This window comes from Macrotis lagotis, chromosome X (genome assembly GCF_037893015.1).
Source record: "Macrotis lagotis isolate mMagLag1 chromosome X, bilby.v1.9.chrom.fasta, whole genome shotgun sequence".
In the NCBI taxonomy this organism is placed as follows: Eukaryota; Metazoa; Chordata; class Mammalia; order Peramelemorphia; family Peramelidae; genus Macrotis; species Macrotis lagotis.
In genome coordinates, this window is record NC_133666.1 from 425,535,681 (window position 1) to 425,553,755 (window position 18,075).

General features: G+C 33.9%; 1 protein-coding gene across 4 annotated transcripts in view; it reads right to left on the reverse strand.

Moving 5' to 3' along the window:
- The window catches only part of LOC141497715 (lipoxygenase homology domain-containing protein 1-like), a 710,463-nt gene that overhangs the window by 14,938 nt on the left and 677,450 nt on the right, over nt 1–18,075 (reverse strand). For all 4 annotated transcript variants that reach the window (XM_074200482.1, XM_074200484.1, XM_074200481.1 and 1 more), the window contains 5 exons: nt 12,891–13,048; nt 12,700–12,769; nt 11,703–11,781; nt 4,830–5,121; nt 750–828 (listed from right to left, as the gene is read on the reverse strand). In XM_074200482.1, coding sequence (XP_074056583.1) covers nt 750–828; nt 4,830–5,121; nt 11,703–11,781; nt 12,700–12,769; nt 12,891–13,048 — 678 coding nt within the window. The remainder of the gene's footprint in view (nt 1–749; nt 829–4,829; nt 5,122–11,702; nt 11,782–12,699; nt 12,770–12,890; nt 13,049–18,075) is intronic.

Below are 18,075 nucleotides of genomic sequence, written 5' to 3' on the forward strand. Positions count from 1 at the left end.
TGATTGCCTTGCATCCAGGAACATCTCCATTTGTCCTGATTCATATCTGATCACTGGACTCAGATGGCTCTGGAGAAGGAGAGGCTGGTGACTTAGCACAGCACCCTCATTTCATTCAAATCCAATTCACTGCTTGTCTTGGCATCACCTCCCTGATTTTGTGGTCTTCTTCAAAAAGAAAATGAAGCACAAACATTATAACCTATATGATATTACCTACCATTTTAGGAAGAAAGAGGGGAGGAAGGGAAGGAGAAAAATTTGGACCTGAAAATCTTATAAAAATGAATGCTAAAAATTATCTTGGCATGTAATTGAAAAAATAATAAAATTCTATAAGCCAAGAGGGGAAAAAAACAAAAATAAATGGTAGAAATTCATGTTGATAGCTAACACTAGATAATTTAGAATATCTGTAAAATTCAGGGCAATAGGGAAACAGTCAGACCAGTCTTATACCTAGCAGTCAGTGATGTGATGCTTTTACTCCCTCATCTTTGTAGAAGATCCAGAATCAAAAATAGAAACAAGCTTGGCAAAGAGTATCTACAGCTGTTAGCTAAAGGGCAGGCTTCATTCACACATACACACTGGGGAAAGGCCTAGGCAACACATTAGTCGTTCCAGCCATCCTCATGTGTTTAGAGAGCTATGTAGTCGGTGGGATCATCTTTATATATAAAGATCACCCACAGACCTATAGAGCAGCATTTCCAAACTGGTTAAAATAATGAAACACAGGTACTTACTGAGTCCTTTTCCATCATGCACAATTTCGATTCGATCCAGGTGTCCTAAATTCTTTGTTTTAAATTGGAATGTATTAGCCTTTAAAAAAAAGAAAAGAGGTGAGATAATTAAAATGCAACACATCAGCATATGGAAACAAGAATGTTTAGTTTGCTCAAGTTTGATACTACAGCAAATACAATTAACAGAAAAATACCAGGTGGATACAGGATGACATTGTTACTAATGACTGCCTTCAGTATATGTTCTAAGTTGATAAAATGCCTTCCTTTTAGCAGGAAAAATGTACTTTTCTAGTCCTAACTTGATACTTCTTAAACTTGCAAAGGGGATATAAGAATTATGGTGGCTTTATACAATGGAAGGGGTCAGGCATACAAAGAAATGCACTTTTTATTATTGTTATCTTCCATACAAAAATTGACTAAATACAGTAATATAATGAAAACAGAATAGTGATTTCTTATTCTTTTGTACTACTGTTTGAAACTAAAATATAGGATATTTTTTGAAATATGAGAAACAGCATAATTTTCCTTAATAACATTTCTTCTGAACATCTGTAACTTCACAGAAAGATAAATAGGAGACTATACTTCAAAGCAAAGCCTCAATCAGCCTATTGACTTTTATTTCTTCTTGTTACCTTTATGTTACCTCATGTTCCTAGACTTAGCCTTCTCTTTCACTGTCTGATCATTTTTATAATGCACCATTAGAGAAAAATTACCTTTCTTTTTTCTTTTCCATTTCTTTTTTATTTTTACAAGACATTGGGGTTAAGTGACTTGCCCAAGGTCACATAGCTAATTTTTAAATGTCTACAGTTAAATTTGAACTCAGATCCTCCTGACTCCAGGGTTTATGCCCTATCCACTGCACAACCTAGCTCTCTCTAAAAAAAAAGAATTTTCACTAACTTATGCACCTTTTTCTTCCTTAAGTTGTTTCCCTAAAATTTTCCAGGATTTGACTTATCTTTCCTGTTGCAAACATCTAATGGAGTCAACCATAAACCTGGTGGCTTAGTGAAAAGGGGTGTTTGGGATGGAGTTCATTGGGTTCATTAGGGCTTAATATTTAGTCAATAATACAAAGTAGGGTAATTTATAAATAGATAATGTGTATATGTATGTGTCTGTATGTATATATGAAAAATACCATTAGATGTAGGCACTATTATTTTCTCCATATTACAGATGATGAAACTAATGCTGAGAGAGATTAAATGACTTGCTCAGGGTCACAGAACTAGTTAGTGGCTGAAGCCAACAGTATTCAGCCTCAGAGCCTCCTGATTTTAGGTTCTGAATTCTATTTTCTTCATTTTATGAATGGAGATACATAATGCTATTTAAATAAAGAACTTGGAGTCTACACTGTTTTGATGCTTTTTGATGACTGTTTTCTGGGATTTCATTCTGTCCTGGTTCATTTCTTATTAGATGCACCCCCCCCCCCAGATGACAATAGTTGATTTGAATAGAAAGGGTATGGTGCAAACCCTGCCAGGTTCAATTTTTACTGTAATATAAGTGATTATATGAAAAGCAACCAATATTTTCATCTCATTACCTACTGAAAAAAGGGCAGAATGAAGAGTCAAGGTTTCAATTTATGTCCTCTGATTCTTATGCAATGGCTCTTTCTTCTATACCATGCTACATATAGCATATATACCTAGATCTATATTAAAAAGGTCTAGTCTAAATATAGATCTAGATATCCAGAAGTCTATATGACCAGGGCAAGACCTAAATACTAATTGTGAATATTCTATTTTATGTGTATTTTCCTTTAAACAGAAACAATTTGATTTACATGAACTGATGCAGAATGAAGTGAGCAGAACCAGGAGAATATTGTATACAGTAACAGTGTTACATGAATAATTCTGAATGACTTAGTTATTCTTGTTTTTTTGTTTGTTTTTGTTTTTTTGTTTGTTTGTTTGTTTGTTTTAGTTTTTGCAAGGCAATGGGGTTAAGTGGCTTGTGCAACCAAGACCACACAGCTAGGTAATTATTAAATGTCTGAGTCCGGATTTGAACTCAAGTACTCCCAATTCCAGGGCTGGTGCTCTCTTCACTGCGCCACCTAGCCACCCCCTACTTAGTTATTCTTGACAATACAATGATCCAAGGCAATTTCACCTCCAGAGAAAGAATTTATGGTATCTGAATGTAGATTGAAGCATACTTTTTTTTTTTGCCCATCTATGTTTTTTACTGGGAGCATCCTGTTCATCACTTCCCATAACAGAACAGCATTTCATCTCAATTACATACCACAATTTGTTCAGTCATTCTCCAACCACTGGGCATACCCTCAATCTCCAGCTCCCTGCCACTAAAAAAGAGCTGTGCAGCATACTTAAAAAAAAAAAAAACCTTTAATTTTGTTTTTGTTGATGTTGTTTTGTTCCATTTTCTTTCACAACATGATTACTATGGAAAGATATTTTTGCATGACTGCACATGAATAACCGAAATCAAATTGTTTGCCATCTCAGGAAGGGAAAGGAGAGAAAGGAAGGAGATAATTTGGAACTCATTTTTTTTTTTAGGTTTTTGCTAGTAAATGGGGTTAAGTGGCTTGCCCAAGGCCACACAGCTAGGTAATTAGTAAGTGTTTGAGGCCGGATTTGAACTCAGGTACTCCTGACTCCAGGGCCAGTGCTCTATCCACTACGCCACCTAGCCGCCTGGAACTCAATTTTTTTAAATATAAAAAATAGTTTTTTCATGTAATTGAAAAAAATGTTTAAAAACTGAAATAGTTTGGGTCAGAGAGGATATAAAGTATGATGCCTCCAAGTGTATAGATTATAGGACCCAGGGAAAGCTGAGAGGAGCATTAGCAACATGTAGTGCAATCTAAGAGGGAAGAGATAAAGTTAATCTTTTGTAAAAGTCAAACTATGTACCAAAGGCAGTAATATATCTGATAATGATGATGATGATAGCTACCACTTATATAACTTCTACTAATGTATCAAATACTCAGTAAGCACTTTACAAATATTATCTGATTTTATTCTTAAGGCAACTCTGAGTTATGGATGTTATGATTGTCCCTATTTTGCTTTTGGGAAAATTGAGTCAGACAGAGTTTAAGTGACTTGCTCATGGCCACACAACTAGTGAGTGTATAAGGCTATATTTGAACCCAGCTCTTCCTACCTCCAAGTCACTATATCATCTAGATAATGATGTTGATGATGATGATGATTCCTAGTATTTATATAAAATGCTTTAAAATTTACAAAGTACTTTATATATCTCATTTGGTATAAATTATCTTGTGCTGGTTCCTAAATGTAATCCATGCCCTTCAAAAAGATTATAATATGAAAGGAGAGAATTCACAAAAGATGAACGTAGAAACAAATGCTAGGCTAAAGTGAAGTGACAAAAATTCACCCATTATCTAAGTACTAGAGTACACACAAATCCATAAACACTTTGAATATATATGATTCTATGGATCCTTACATAACAGATTGGGGATGCTTTTTGACTGACACATCTTTCAGATTCTCTGACTTAATAGATGTTTTCTAGAGTTACCTCAGTAACATGATTAGTCTCTGGATCAGAATAGAGGTACATATATGATTCTTTTTAAATATAACAAGAAGTCAAAAGTAATAAATGTGAAGAGTTATTTATGCAGGTATGTTACTGACCTAGGAAAGATAAAATATTTCACAGGGATATGTTAAAGGCTGTACAAGATTAGTTTAGTGGAATTTTGTGCAGTAGATACAAATTATCAGTGTTCTAATTTAAAAGAAAACCTAAAATTATGAAATCACCATTTAGAAAATGCTTTGAATTAAATACAATCAACTCACAAAATTTGCAAAATTACTATATGTGATACACTATTCTGGATAAGACACAAAGGGAAAATAAGAAAGTCTATCCATAAGAAGTTTACATTCTACTAAGAAAAAAAGTGGAAAAAGAAACAGGCCTAAGTATTGTTCACTTTACTGAGGTGTTTTGCATTATAAAATACTAAAGAAGTTGAGTGTAGTTAATTTAATTTCATAAAGCATAAACTTCAAACCTCACCTTTCCTATTTCAAAAGGATTTGTTTGCTCCAGTGGTTCAGTGAGAAGAAAAGATTCAGAGGTGGTATGATTTCCAAAGAGGGTGATGTGGACCTTGCCATTAGTGCCTGCTCCTTTAAAATCACCTGTATACACTTTAATTTGATATACACTTATATCAGCATTGGAGTCTTTTTCTTCATGGGAATTATGAGTCATTTTGACAGTCGATTCAATTCCTATTTTGTCCATAATATAAGAGACTGATATTTTTTTCTGAATTTCAGGCCTATCAGCATCCATCATAAATTTTCTGCCAAATAAAATAAAGCAACAAATTATATAGAGTAATTTATGTGAAAAGCATTGCAAACTCTGGAAAAACTAATAGACTTTTTTTAAAAAGGAAGTCTAGAACTTTGCATTTTGAGGTTTACCTAACCAAATAGGATTTTTAAGAGAGGAACTCACCTGCATTGTTGGGTTAATATTATTTCTCTTGCAAAGGGGGTGAACTGTTAAAATCACCATCTTACTCTCCAAGAGATAACTGAATCATAAAGCCTATTTAATTTTTACAATGAAGTACCATGGAAACCTTAAAGTGTTTTTCACTAGCTTGAATTAGTACTCAGAATGAGCACTGGAAAAAAACAAACTGGGGACTAGGCATAGTTCATCTTCTCCACTTACCACTTGCTGTTTCTATGTACCTCCACTTTTTGTTCTTTCAGTGAAATATCTTTCATCCTACCAGTCTAAAGAAGCTTTCTTGTGATCATGGCTAAGAGAACTCGAAGGTCACCTAGTTCAACCTTGACTTAAACAATAATCTCTTCTACAACTTGCCCAAAGATAAGTCTTTCTTGGCTTGAAATATCCCTAATAAAGGAGACACAATGAATACCTCCTTTCCCACCCCATGAGAAGCTCATTGCACTTTATGATGACTAATTATTAGGGAGTTTTTCCTTATATCAAGCCTAAATCTTTCCCTTTGAGACTTCTATTCATTGTGCTGAGTACTACTCTAGGGCAAAGCAAAAAATGTCTTGTCTGGTTTTCCCTTTGTATTCCTTCAGACACTTTTAGCTACTAAGGCACTTCTCGAGCTTAAACATCCTGAGTTTCTTCATTTGATTCTCTTATATAGTATTATGTTATATTACATGGCACTATATATAAGACCTTCAGCATTCTAGATACTACATACTTAACATAGCAAATACTGAACAAAATTTTTTTCAGATTCATTCCGAATAGTAGGGTTATATTCTTACAAATCAGTAGTGCAGTGGCTAGAGCACCTGCCCTGGAGTCAGAAGCACCAGAGCTCAAATTTGGCCTCAGTCACTTACTAGCTACATGATACTAAGCAAATCACTTAATCCTGATTTACTACAAGCAGACAAATGAATGAGCAAATAATAAATGAATGAATGAACTTTGACCTTTGCAATAAGCCTCTCTTGAGGTGATCAAAACTTGCATTAGCTTTCTTGGTTGCCATATAAAGATGCTTTCATTGTCTTTGTAATCCACTAATCACTAAACCTTTTTTCAGATGATTTGTGATGAAGTTATATATTTCTCCTCATGTACTTTAAAAGTTGATTTTTTAATCTACCATTTTACATTTATCCCAATAAAAATTTAATTTATTCATTTCCGTTCTACATTCTACCTTATTGAGATACCTACATGGAATGGTGGATGGAGCACTGACCTTGGAGTCTAAGTTCAAATACAGCCTCAGATACTTACTAGCTGTGTGACCCTGAATTAGTCGTTTAACCTCTATATCCTTCAGTTTCCTTAAATGTAAAAAAAGGTGTATAATTTACCTTGGGGCTGTTGTGAGGTAAAGGAGATAATACTTATAAAGAGTCTACCATAATGTCTGACAATCAGTGGGGGGGGGTCTTTATAAATGTTTACTTTTCTCCTTAAGCTATTTTAGATCATATCTTTAATGTTCAACATGCTAGTTTTTCATTTGCCTCCCTCTGTTCCATTTAGTTTCAACATCACAATTGTCTTCATCATACTCCATGCAGGATAAATACATCACCAGGAAAATTCGTCATTACAGAGATTGCTTCAACTCTGTTTCTCACAAATTGTCAAAACCTCAGTTTTTAAAAAATATTTTTAATTGGAGGACAGAGAAAAACAAGCTTTTCCAAAGACCTCTTTTTATAGAGGGCTTGATATCTCACTTCCTCTTCATTTGCTACCAGTTGGTGAAACTGCTTGGTTCCAACTCCATCCTTTCTTCATCATACTCCCAGTCCAAATATCACTTAGCATTTTCTCTCACTTCCCACTTTTCCCCTTCCTTTTATGTATTGCTGTTTCTATTAGATTGCAAATTCCTTGAGAATTATCTGCATTTTTATTATTTGTATCTCTATAATTTAAAACAATATCTAATATATAGCAAGTTATTAATAAATGTTCATTGTATGAACTCTCTTGCCTAGCTTTGAACTAACTCTGCTTAATTTGTCATTTATAAAAATGGGAAAATATACAGAAACAGACAAGGACAAATCTTTAGGGTAATCTACTAGTAATCTTCCAAGTTGGCATTTAATTGTTGTGATTCTTCTTTGATTCTCATCCATCAGCCAGTTCTGAATCTCAGTTATCTTGTCATCTATATTATCCCTATACTTCTCACCAGAATAGAATGGAAGACTTTTGTCAAATACTTATATCTACTACATCTGCAGCATATCTCACATCTGTTTTTTCTTTTAACCTTGTCAGTAATTGAAAAAAGGTTAGTCTGGCTTGAACTACTTTTGATGAAAACATGCTGATGCTTTTTGACCATTCCTCTTCTTAATATTCAATGCACATTCCTTGAAAAACATCCTAAATTTTGCCAGGAATTGAAATGAAAAAATGTCTTATAGTTTTTGATTCAATTCTTCATATTTTTATTAATTGTGATATTTGTGTTCCTTTAGTCCTATATCATCTTTCCTACACTCCATAATCTTGTAGAGGTCATAAATAGTGATTCAGTAATAACATCTACAGATTCCATCTGTGACAAACTTTTTTTAAGGGTGAATAGATGCTGCCTTTCCAGTCATTAATTCTCAATGATTTATTTTGTTATTTTTTTCCTAGTCCAAAACTAGAAGCAAAGGTTGATCAGAGCAATTCTTCCTCTATTATCTATTATTTATTATCCTATAGGCTCTCCTTCCCTGAAGCAATTGTACTGTTGAACCTCTTATTTTTGCTGATTATTTGCTACCTCCCAATTTATTTTTATTACATTTAGTCTTCAACTACAAATTTTGCTCCTTTAGAATTTTATCACTCTTGATAGTTTTCTTACAGGCAATCAGGTGATGCTGTGGATAGAGCATCAGAACTGGAAGGAAGATCTAAATTCAAATCAAGCCTCAGACATCTATTAATTATGTGTCTATTCAAGTCACTTCAACTCTATCTACTTCAGTTTTCTTGCTGAATAGGAACAAAAACAATACTTACCTTTTAGGATTGTGATGAGACTAAATTGAGATAATATTTATAAAGCTTTCAAAAACCTTAATGCTATCTTTCACCTATCATCATTATTATCACGGGATCATGTGTTGTTTTTGCAATTATCTTGTGGTACCTACTTTTGTTTCTGTCTTCAGTACTTAATTCAATTAGGGCAAGTAGGTGGCACAATGGATAGAGTGTCAGACCTGGAGTCAGGAAGATTGAGGCCAAATCTGGCTTCAGACTCAAACTAGTTATAAATCACAAAACAAGTCATTTATCCTCACTTAACTTTGTATCATTTTCCTCATCTATAAACTGAACTGGAGTTCATTTGTCCTTTCCAAGAAATTCCCAAATAGGATCACAAAGAGTTGTAAATGACTGAAATGATTCAACAACAATATTTGAGGTTTATCTGGAGTTGTGATCTTATTGATGTGGATCTTGCTTTCAATGATTCAGATTGTGACCCAGTCAAACCTTCCTAGCCTATATTACTTTTTTCTCATATCCTTCTTTAAATTATCTATTGAATCCTACTAGTCTGTATTCTGAGATTATCTTCTGTATCTTTAACATTGCATACACCACCAATGGAGAGCACAGTCTCTCCCTTAATATTCCTTCACTCTTTCAATGTGACTGCCTCACCTCCTCTTTTGACATATTTTTCTTTGATAATATCACCTTTGCCATTTCTCCACTAAAGTTTTTTGTTTACAACATGCTGCATTGTACTCATACCCAGCTTCCTCTCTATGCCCTTTAGGTGATCTGAAGTTTTAACTTTTAGGAGACTTCTATATACTTTGTTTCACAAATATGTAGAATTGGTGGAACAGCATAGGGAGTAAGACGAGTCTTTCTTTATTTCAGGGAGAAACTTGGAGTCCTATAAAGCACTGCAAAATTCCCCAAGTACAATCTAGACCATTTTCCTCATGCTTACTCCTAGTCAATTGTGGGCACAATTCACGGTCCATCTGAAGTTTTTATATACATTATACCTATGTGTGTGTATCCACACATATGTGTTTGTGTAAATAGGTAGATTTATGCATATGTGTATATATATATATATATATATACTTATATTTGTATGCTTACACATGAACATAAATAAAAACATAAACCTAAGAATGTAAATATATATATATATATATGTAACAATTTAATTAGTGAGCCATCAAACTTCACATATTCTGAGTAAAAAGAATTCTTTATCCTATTGTCATTTTTTCCTCATCTGAAGAGTTAGGAAAAGCTCTTAAATTATAATAAATTTCCTCTATGAGGTCTAGTGATAGTTCTCAGATTTGATGCAATTAGCACATCATCTGTGAACAAGAATATCTTTCTTAGCATTTATAGGGAATTCCTTTTCCATTTGGACTACAAACTGGATGTCCTTGAGAACAAATGCCCTTAGGCCCATGACTTACATATTATTTATAATGCTATAACTGTGGACCAAAATAACTTTTGTAAATTTGTAATTCCTTGTAATTCAATTAATCGTATGTGATTTTAGAATATAGTAGGCATTGACATAAGACAGTCTTTACATAATCATTTTACTTTATCAAATAAAATACTTTTTATAGTCAATAAGCTATAGGTAGAATGGGACCTGGTATTCTCTAAACCATTCAGTAATTTGTGTGACTTTAAAGCTCTTGTCTTTGGTTGAACATTTGTTTTTAATTGTTGATTAATATGTGTGTAGGTTATTCCTATGTAGATATTTGGGGGAGTAGAAAGTTGACATAAAGGCTGGTAATTCTTAATTTTTTGAATTGACAACTCTTTGCCTCAAAATCTATTTTGAATTTTCCATGAGTGTGATATTTTCTTGTCTTTCAGGTATTTCAATATTTTATCCCTCAGTGCTCTCAGAATATTGTGAGTCTAGCTAGATCTCCTTTGTTCATTCTTGTTCAAGTATTATTGCTCTTGTCTTCTGTTTTGTTCAGTGCCACACAGGCAAAGCCCTACTCTATTATTTATAACTTTGACAGTCACCATACACAGTTGGTAATTTTCTTAAACATTCTATAGTGGTGCCCATATATTCAATTGAATCTTTTAGTAATTTCCAAAGAGTCCCAAAATTCCTTCTCTTCTGGAAGTTAAGTAGCTATCACAGGGAGCTGATGCTATCTTTATTGATATGGTGGACAAAAGTCCACTCTAAAGGAACTACTAAGAGGATTAATAAAAAAAAAAAAAGGTTTAGAGTCTTGTATTCCCGGAAGAGAGGAATGATAGGGCAGGAGATGTTATGTCAGGTATAAAGACAGATAACAAACTGAGTGAGAATATTTTCAATTACTTTGGGTTTTTACCCTTAGTTCACAAAAAAAGATGATGATTGTCAGTTAAAAGTTGAAATTGATTCTCCGAATCTCTCTTCATTATATTAATCCAGTATAGCCAAAACTCTACCTAGTCCTCGTGGAAACTATTATAGGCAGATTCTTCAGTCCTAAATCTAGGTTCATAGTTTAGAAAAGGGTTGGCAGTTAAATCAACAAGCACTTACTAATGACTTTGTATGAGCCAGGCTTGTGTTATGGTTAGAAAGAAGAACAAAAAGAGTTCCTGATCTCACAGAAGTTCTATCTCTGATGGCAGAGACAGAACTGAAAAAATAAAATAAAATAAAAAATTCCTTCCTTTCCTTTCAGTTATAGGGCAGAGCTATTTAATTCCTCTTCCCACAAACCACACTAGATGTCTGCCCACCCCCATGGTATACAAGATTATTTGCAGCTTCATTTATTTAATTCATTTTCCTTGCTGTGAGTCCTTAACCCTTTTTGTAGTCAGGGCTCTGTGCTCATCATAACATTCATCATTCAATCAACTAACAGGGAATTATTAGGCATTTACTATGTTTAGGCACTGTGCTAAGCGTTGGGACCATAAAGACAAAACTGAACAGACCCTAAGTTGTTCTGTCATTGGCTGGAGAAAGGGATTTTTCTCCCCCTTTCTAAAGCACCTGCAATTTATATCTCGTGTGTTCCTAAGACAAAAATCAGAGTTCTCCTGAGAGCAATTAGCCATTTGCCTTATTGATTTTACAGGAACTTGAATTTTCTGCCCTTTTCTAGGAGGCTGAGAGCTAGCAGCAGAGGTCACTGCCTGCCCCATCCCCCACAGATACTCTTCACCGTGGCCTTGCTGTATGGGAATCAGCCTGGTCTGCTTTATGGAGACAGCCCAACCTTGCTTATCCTAGCTTCTTTCCTTGGGGTGTCAAGGCAAAAACAAGAAATTTACAAATTTTCTACATGTCCTTCTTCCCATTAACCAAACAACAGATGACTGCTATATCATCACCATATTGCCATTATTAATTTAAAGGATCAAACTTACTGATTCACTTCAAATACATAAATGGGCTCTCTCTTTAACACCTCCATCAGATGAAATGCTTTCACATGTAACTCACAACCTACAAAGGAAAACACAAAATACAATTCAACAGCACATCCTAGATCCTTCTCTGAATTTTATAGTTAAATGATTATTGGGTAGTATTCTTGGGCAATCAACTGCAGCAAAAGAGTCTGATTGTCAGGAATCTTGACCACCCATTCCCTCAACATAAACTAGACTTTTTTCTCTAAGCTTTTGTGTATAATTTTATTTTATAAATTCAATAATTGAAAATTGTAATAATATAATAACTACTATTTTAAGGACACATTTAAGGACTCATAACTTTGATTTCAACCTATTTAACAACTTATTTCCATATACTCATTAGAAATATCAATACAATGAGAAGCATAGTCACAAAATGGTTTTCATTTTCATTATTATCTTGTAGAATGACTGGGACAGGTTTACACACCCCAAAGTTAAACAATAGCTGGTCTTCTACAGCTATTCCAAAGGCAGACTCTTCAGGGTTGGAAATATGCAAGCTAAATATCCTTTGATTTTGAAGAAGAAGTGGGATGTTATAGATCCAATTTATTTTCAAAATTCTTCCCTATACAAGGATCACTTTCAAATGATAAGAAAGAATAACAAGCATACATTTTGTTCATGATACGAAACTGCAAAATAATTGGAAGATATAGCTACCTTAACTTTAATACACTATTTTTTTCTCCATAGAAGGAAGGACATGTGGTGGGAAGCTACCATTCCTTGACTAAATATTGTTTGGATTGAGAATACATATATCTTAGGGGACAGTAATCATAAGAATTACACGCTAGAATAATTCCATATGTACTAAACAGTTATTCCCTCCTCTAAGTAAAAACTCTCTCTGCACACTGGAAAGCAGGATATTTGCATTTGTACTCTCCTACTCTCCTACTTTGATGGTTTCTATGGGAGAAGTAAAAATAAAACTTACTTATTGAGCTACTGATGGAGAGATTGACATGCTGTAGTTCTCCCAGATCAACAGCTTCCAGGGCAAAAAACTAGACACATACACAAAAATCGTAAGCCATCAATTAATATGTTGAAATTGTAAAACTTTTCCAAATGAGAAAACAAAATACCCTTCAAGAATATTTTTACTGAGGATAAAATGTAAGCTACCTCTTTGTCATCTTTCTGCTGTTGTGAATCCTCAATAGGGAGAAGCAGAGCTCGATCTCCTGTGTCTCCATTTTTTCCAAAGATACAGATACTGACTTGAACTACACTCTTCAAGTAGAAAAAATTGCTTGAGAAGACTGTTACCTGATATCTAACCACTGCAAAGTGACAAGAAGGAGACAGTGTGGTTATTACTATAAACATTCCTTTTAAAAAACATGCTGCTAAAATATGATGCTAGATTTTTTTTGAGTCAAGGTTCACCATAATGAATGAGTGAACACAGCCAACTGTGACAATGAAATGATGTCAGTCTATGCTCCCAATCTTTGTTGAGATTTTAATTTCTTAATGTCTAATGGAATGCTTAGCAATGAGTCTAACAACAAGCAATATGTCAACAAACCAAATATATTTTTACTTTAAAGACTTATAATGCAGCAATGTTCATACTTCCCAGACAATATTAGAAGCATAACAGATTTTGCAATAGATGTTATTTAATTGTTTTGCATTATTTTATTTTTAATTATTATTATTATTTTATTTAAAAAATGTTTTGATTCTTGAGGTTTTGGGGAATCATTTTTCCCCCTAAGAAAAGACTAAGTTTAGGTCACACAAGTATTAATTCTACTATAACTAGATACAAGCTCATAACTTCTAGGAATTTTGTGGGTTTTAACTCTGGTCATAAAATTCAGCCAAATCCTAGAATATTCAAATTTGTATTTCATATTTTTAGCAGATAACAACCTGCTGACCAATAACTGAAAATAGAAAATAATGGGAAAAGATTTTAGAAGTTTCAAAATCTTACTGCTTTAATTATTTTAGAAAGGATGATTGTGAGGAAAAGAGCTGAAAGAAGGACAAGAAGTCCAAAAGACATAGTGGTGAGACTCAGTGCCTTAATAGAAGAAAAATACATAGCAAAAAGGAGATTTATTTTTAATAAAAAGAAAGGCACAATATTTTAAGGGTTTGTAATAGATCATCATTTGGTACCTCTTTCTTTTACAGGTATTTGAAAGGGTGTAAGGTTAGGGAAGAATATGTTTTCTTTCTAAGTAGCAAAAAAACAATCTTAGAAAATGGTATATGTGACTGTATTGAGGAAACAAGCTTTCCACAGCATAAAGGTAGACCACCTTTTTCAAGTAGGAAAGTACCCCAAATCCCCAGTGACCATCACATTAAGTAAAAATAGCCTTCAAGCCCAAAAAGGTTAATTTCACCACTAATCATAAGATAGAAAGGCGGAGTAGGAGGCTAGAGAGAATTTGACATGAAAAAGGGCTTACATATTATTTAACTAAATCAGGACTGGGAAGAATACAAGAAATATATCTATATGACATGCTTTCTCCTTTATTTCATCTTTTATTACCTTGGTGACTAGAGCATGTCAGAAAAGATTTGTTCCTCATTCTCCCTGTCTTCTCTGTCTCTCCTTGATCCTATGGTCTCAGTCTCTTTTCAGTAGGCCTGACCTTTTCTAGTAGGCAGAGCCACAAATAGCACGAGCAGAGATGTTTTAATTTCATTTTCATTAGAGGAATGTTCATATTTCTATGTATCCCTAGGGTTAGCAGTCTCAATTTATGAGAATCATTTTTGATGTATTTGCATGATTTCATTAAACTAGAAACTTTCCCCTGACTAATTCTACATGCTTATTAATTCTCATTCAATAGACCCCTCCTTTTCTACTCTCTATTTCCTTGATGTCTCCATTTGAAAGGTCATTTCATGTTATTGAATCAGCTTCTATCAATTCCAGGACTATACATACTGATAAAAGGTCTTAAATGCTCTTGTCTAGGGAAAAAAAAGGACAATCTTGTTCCCAAATTCCTTGGAACAATATTTCAGGGTATTTTGGATAAGGTGGCATAGCATTTTAAAGGACCAAAGGACTGTTAATAGATCAGGTTAAATATGGGAAGAGATGTAGAGAGGAAACAAGTCTTAGAGAAGGAAAAATAAAGGACCAAAGACATATCTATTGAAATTCAAGGTGAAATATTAAAAATGACAGCAGAAAAAACAGAATGTAGTTTATAAATACATAAAGAACTATAATTTCCCTTTCTTTTATGTGAAAAATAAATTAATCCATATTAATATGTGAATGAAGAATGAGGAAAAAACTATGTTATACAATACTATAAGCAAATTAGAAGATCAAGGACTAGTCTACCTGTCAGATCTATGGAAAGGGGAGCAGTTTAGAAACTTCCTTAGCAACTAAGGAAGAGTTGGAGAACATCACCAAAAACCAATTAGATGATTTCGATTACATTAAATTAAAAAGCTTTTGCACAGATAAAACCAATATAACCAAGATAAAAAAAAATGAAGTAAATTGGGAAACAATCTTTACAACTAATGATTCTGACAAAGGACTCATTTCTAAAACATACAGAGAACTGAGTCATATTTTTAAAACAAAAAGCCATTCCCCAATTGACAAATGGCCAAAGGATATGCAAAAGCAATTTACAGATGAGGAGATCAAAGCAATTCATAGCCATATGAAAAAATGCTCTAAATCATTAATTATTAGAGAAATGCAAATTAAAGCTTCTCTGAGGTACCACCTCACACCTCTCATATTGTCCAATATGACCAGAAAGGATAATGATCATTGTTGGAAGGGTTGTGGGAAATCTGGGACACTATTCCACTGTTGGTGGAGCTACTTGGAACTCTTCTGGAGAGCTATTTGGAACTATGCCCAAAGGGCAACAAAAATGTGCATACCCTGTGACCCAGCAATACTACTACTGGGTCTATATCCTGAAGAGATGAAAAAAAAGGGTAAGAACATTACTTGTACAAAAATATTTATAGCAGCCCTGTTTGTGGTGGTAAAGAATTGGAAATCAAGTAAATGTCCTTTAATTGGGGAATGGCTTAGCAAACTGTGGTATATGTATGTTATTAGAAACCAGGAGGGACGAGATTTCAGGGAAGCCTGGAGGGATTTGCATGAACTGATGCTGAGTGAGATGAGCAGAACCAGAAAAACACTGTACACCCTAACAGCAACATGCGGGTGATGTTCAACTTTGAAGGACTTGCTCATTCCATCAGTGCAACAATCAGGAGCAATTTTGGACTGTCTGCAAAGGAGAGTGCCATCTGTATCCAGATAAGGAGCTGTGGAGATTGAACAAAGTGCTAGGACTATCCCATGAAATTTAGAAAAACACAGATATCTTATTGTCTGATATCTAAGGATATGATTTCTCTCTCATCACACCCAATTTGGATCAAGGTACAACATGGAAACAAAGTAAAGACTGACAGATTGCTTTCCGTGCGGGGGGATTGTAAAACTCAAATAATATCTTTAATAAAAATTAATTTTAAAAAAGCTATGTTATAAAGTTTTGTGCTGAAAAAGAAACATTGAGAAGTAGGTCTATAGCTAGAAAGTGTGAAAGAATCTCCTTTCTAAATCAATACAATTATGAGGCCCAGATATTTAAGAGATATGTCTTCCAGGACACTAAAGTTATTTTTATTATGAAGTTGGGGTGGGAGTAGGAAAAAATCATAGTGTTATTTCCATGATTTCTGTGGGTATTATAATAGTTTGTTATCATGTAATGAGCACTTCCTCTGTGCTGAGCCTACTGTTCTTGGTGATAGTTGTACCTTTGAGTTCTATCTGCAATGTTTAAACGGCAGAGGAACCACTCTGATGGTTCCATTGTCACTCTTTGTCCCTTGTAGTTGTATAACTAAAGAGAGGATAAATTAAAAAGGAAAAGATGAAAAATATTTTAGCTATTTATTTTCTTCAGAAAGTATTATGATAGATAAGATAGAAAGTTTTATATATATACATATATATGTATATGATTTTTAGATATAGATGCTACAGACATGGTTATAGATATGCACAACAATATAGATATATAGAGGCAACTCAGGGGCAGTTGATGGTACTCTGGGTCTGGGGTTAAGAAATGATGGATCAAATGTACCCTAGACAGTTACTAGTTATGTGACCCTGGACAAGTCATTCAACTTCTAACCAGTTTCATCAGTGGTAAAATAGGGGTAATAATTGCACCAACATCTCAGGATTGATCAAATTATATCATACTTGTAAAAAGTGTTTACACAGTTCACAGTACATATGCAAATGCTTCTTTGCCCTCCCTTTCCCCACAATACATGTAGATAGATGGTCAGTACATAAGACCAATAGAGGAAACATGGAACAAAAAGAATTCTGTTTTTTCTGTTCTACCAGAAAAGTACATGGTACAGAATCTCATGCAGTAGATAAGTGATAAAACACATCAAGTTGTGTAGCTCAAATGCCCACTTAAGTACACACTGAAAACCAATCAATAATCCTAGCACCCAAATATCCGGCCAGAACACCCTCCTTAAAGAATCAATAGACAAACCAAAGGACCTTAATGACAGAGCATATTATTAGTGAACTGCAATAAAAGCTTGTGAAGCATCTTTGAACTATATTTAGAAATTTCAAGTGGGTGATTTTTTTTTCTTGAAGGACAGCGTATTTTGGCAGTCTTCCATGGACAACATGTTACTTGTGTTTGTTTTTTTTTTTTTGCTTGTTTGTTTTGTCAAGTGAAAAAAACAAGAAACACAAAATCAGTTTGGAACAGAGGACTGGTAGGGGAGTGGAGGAAGGAACCAACCCTAACAGAGAAACAGAAATCTTTCACACTTTAGTATCTGCTCAACAGTGCATTGAAGAACCTGTTTTGCACTCTCTCTGGCTGTACCACTGGCTGTGAGAATTCTTGGACACAGAATGAAATTCTCAAAGACATTTGGGATTGTTGGCTTTCTCTAATTTAGTATCAAATGGCTTCTTGAAGATTATTTAGCAATTTCTACAATATCTTACCACAAGATTTTGGGGTATCCAAAGGATGGGATCTTGGTTCTAAGGACATAAAAATCACTTATGTAATTCAACAGAATGTAACAACTCTAGTACAAAGAACCATTGGATGGTGAAGAGCATAAAACAGTTGCATTCACAAGGAATCACAATATATGAATAGTGGCATGTTTTAAATCTATCTAGAATTCTTACTTTGATTTAAATCACTCTTAGGAGAATTTTTAATAAATTTAAATGTTTACAATTTTATATAATTTATAATAATAAAATTTTAAATTTTAA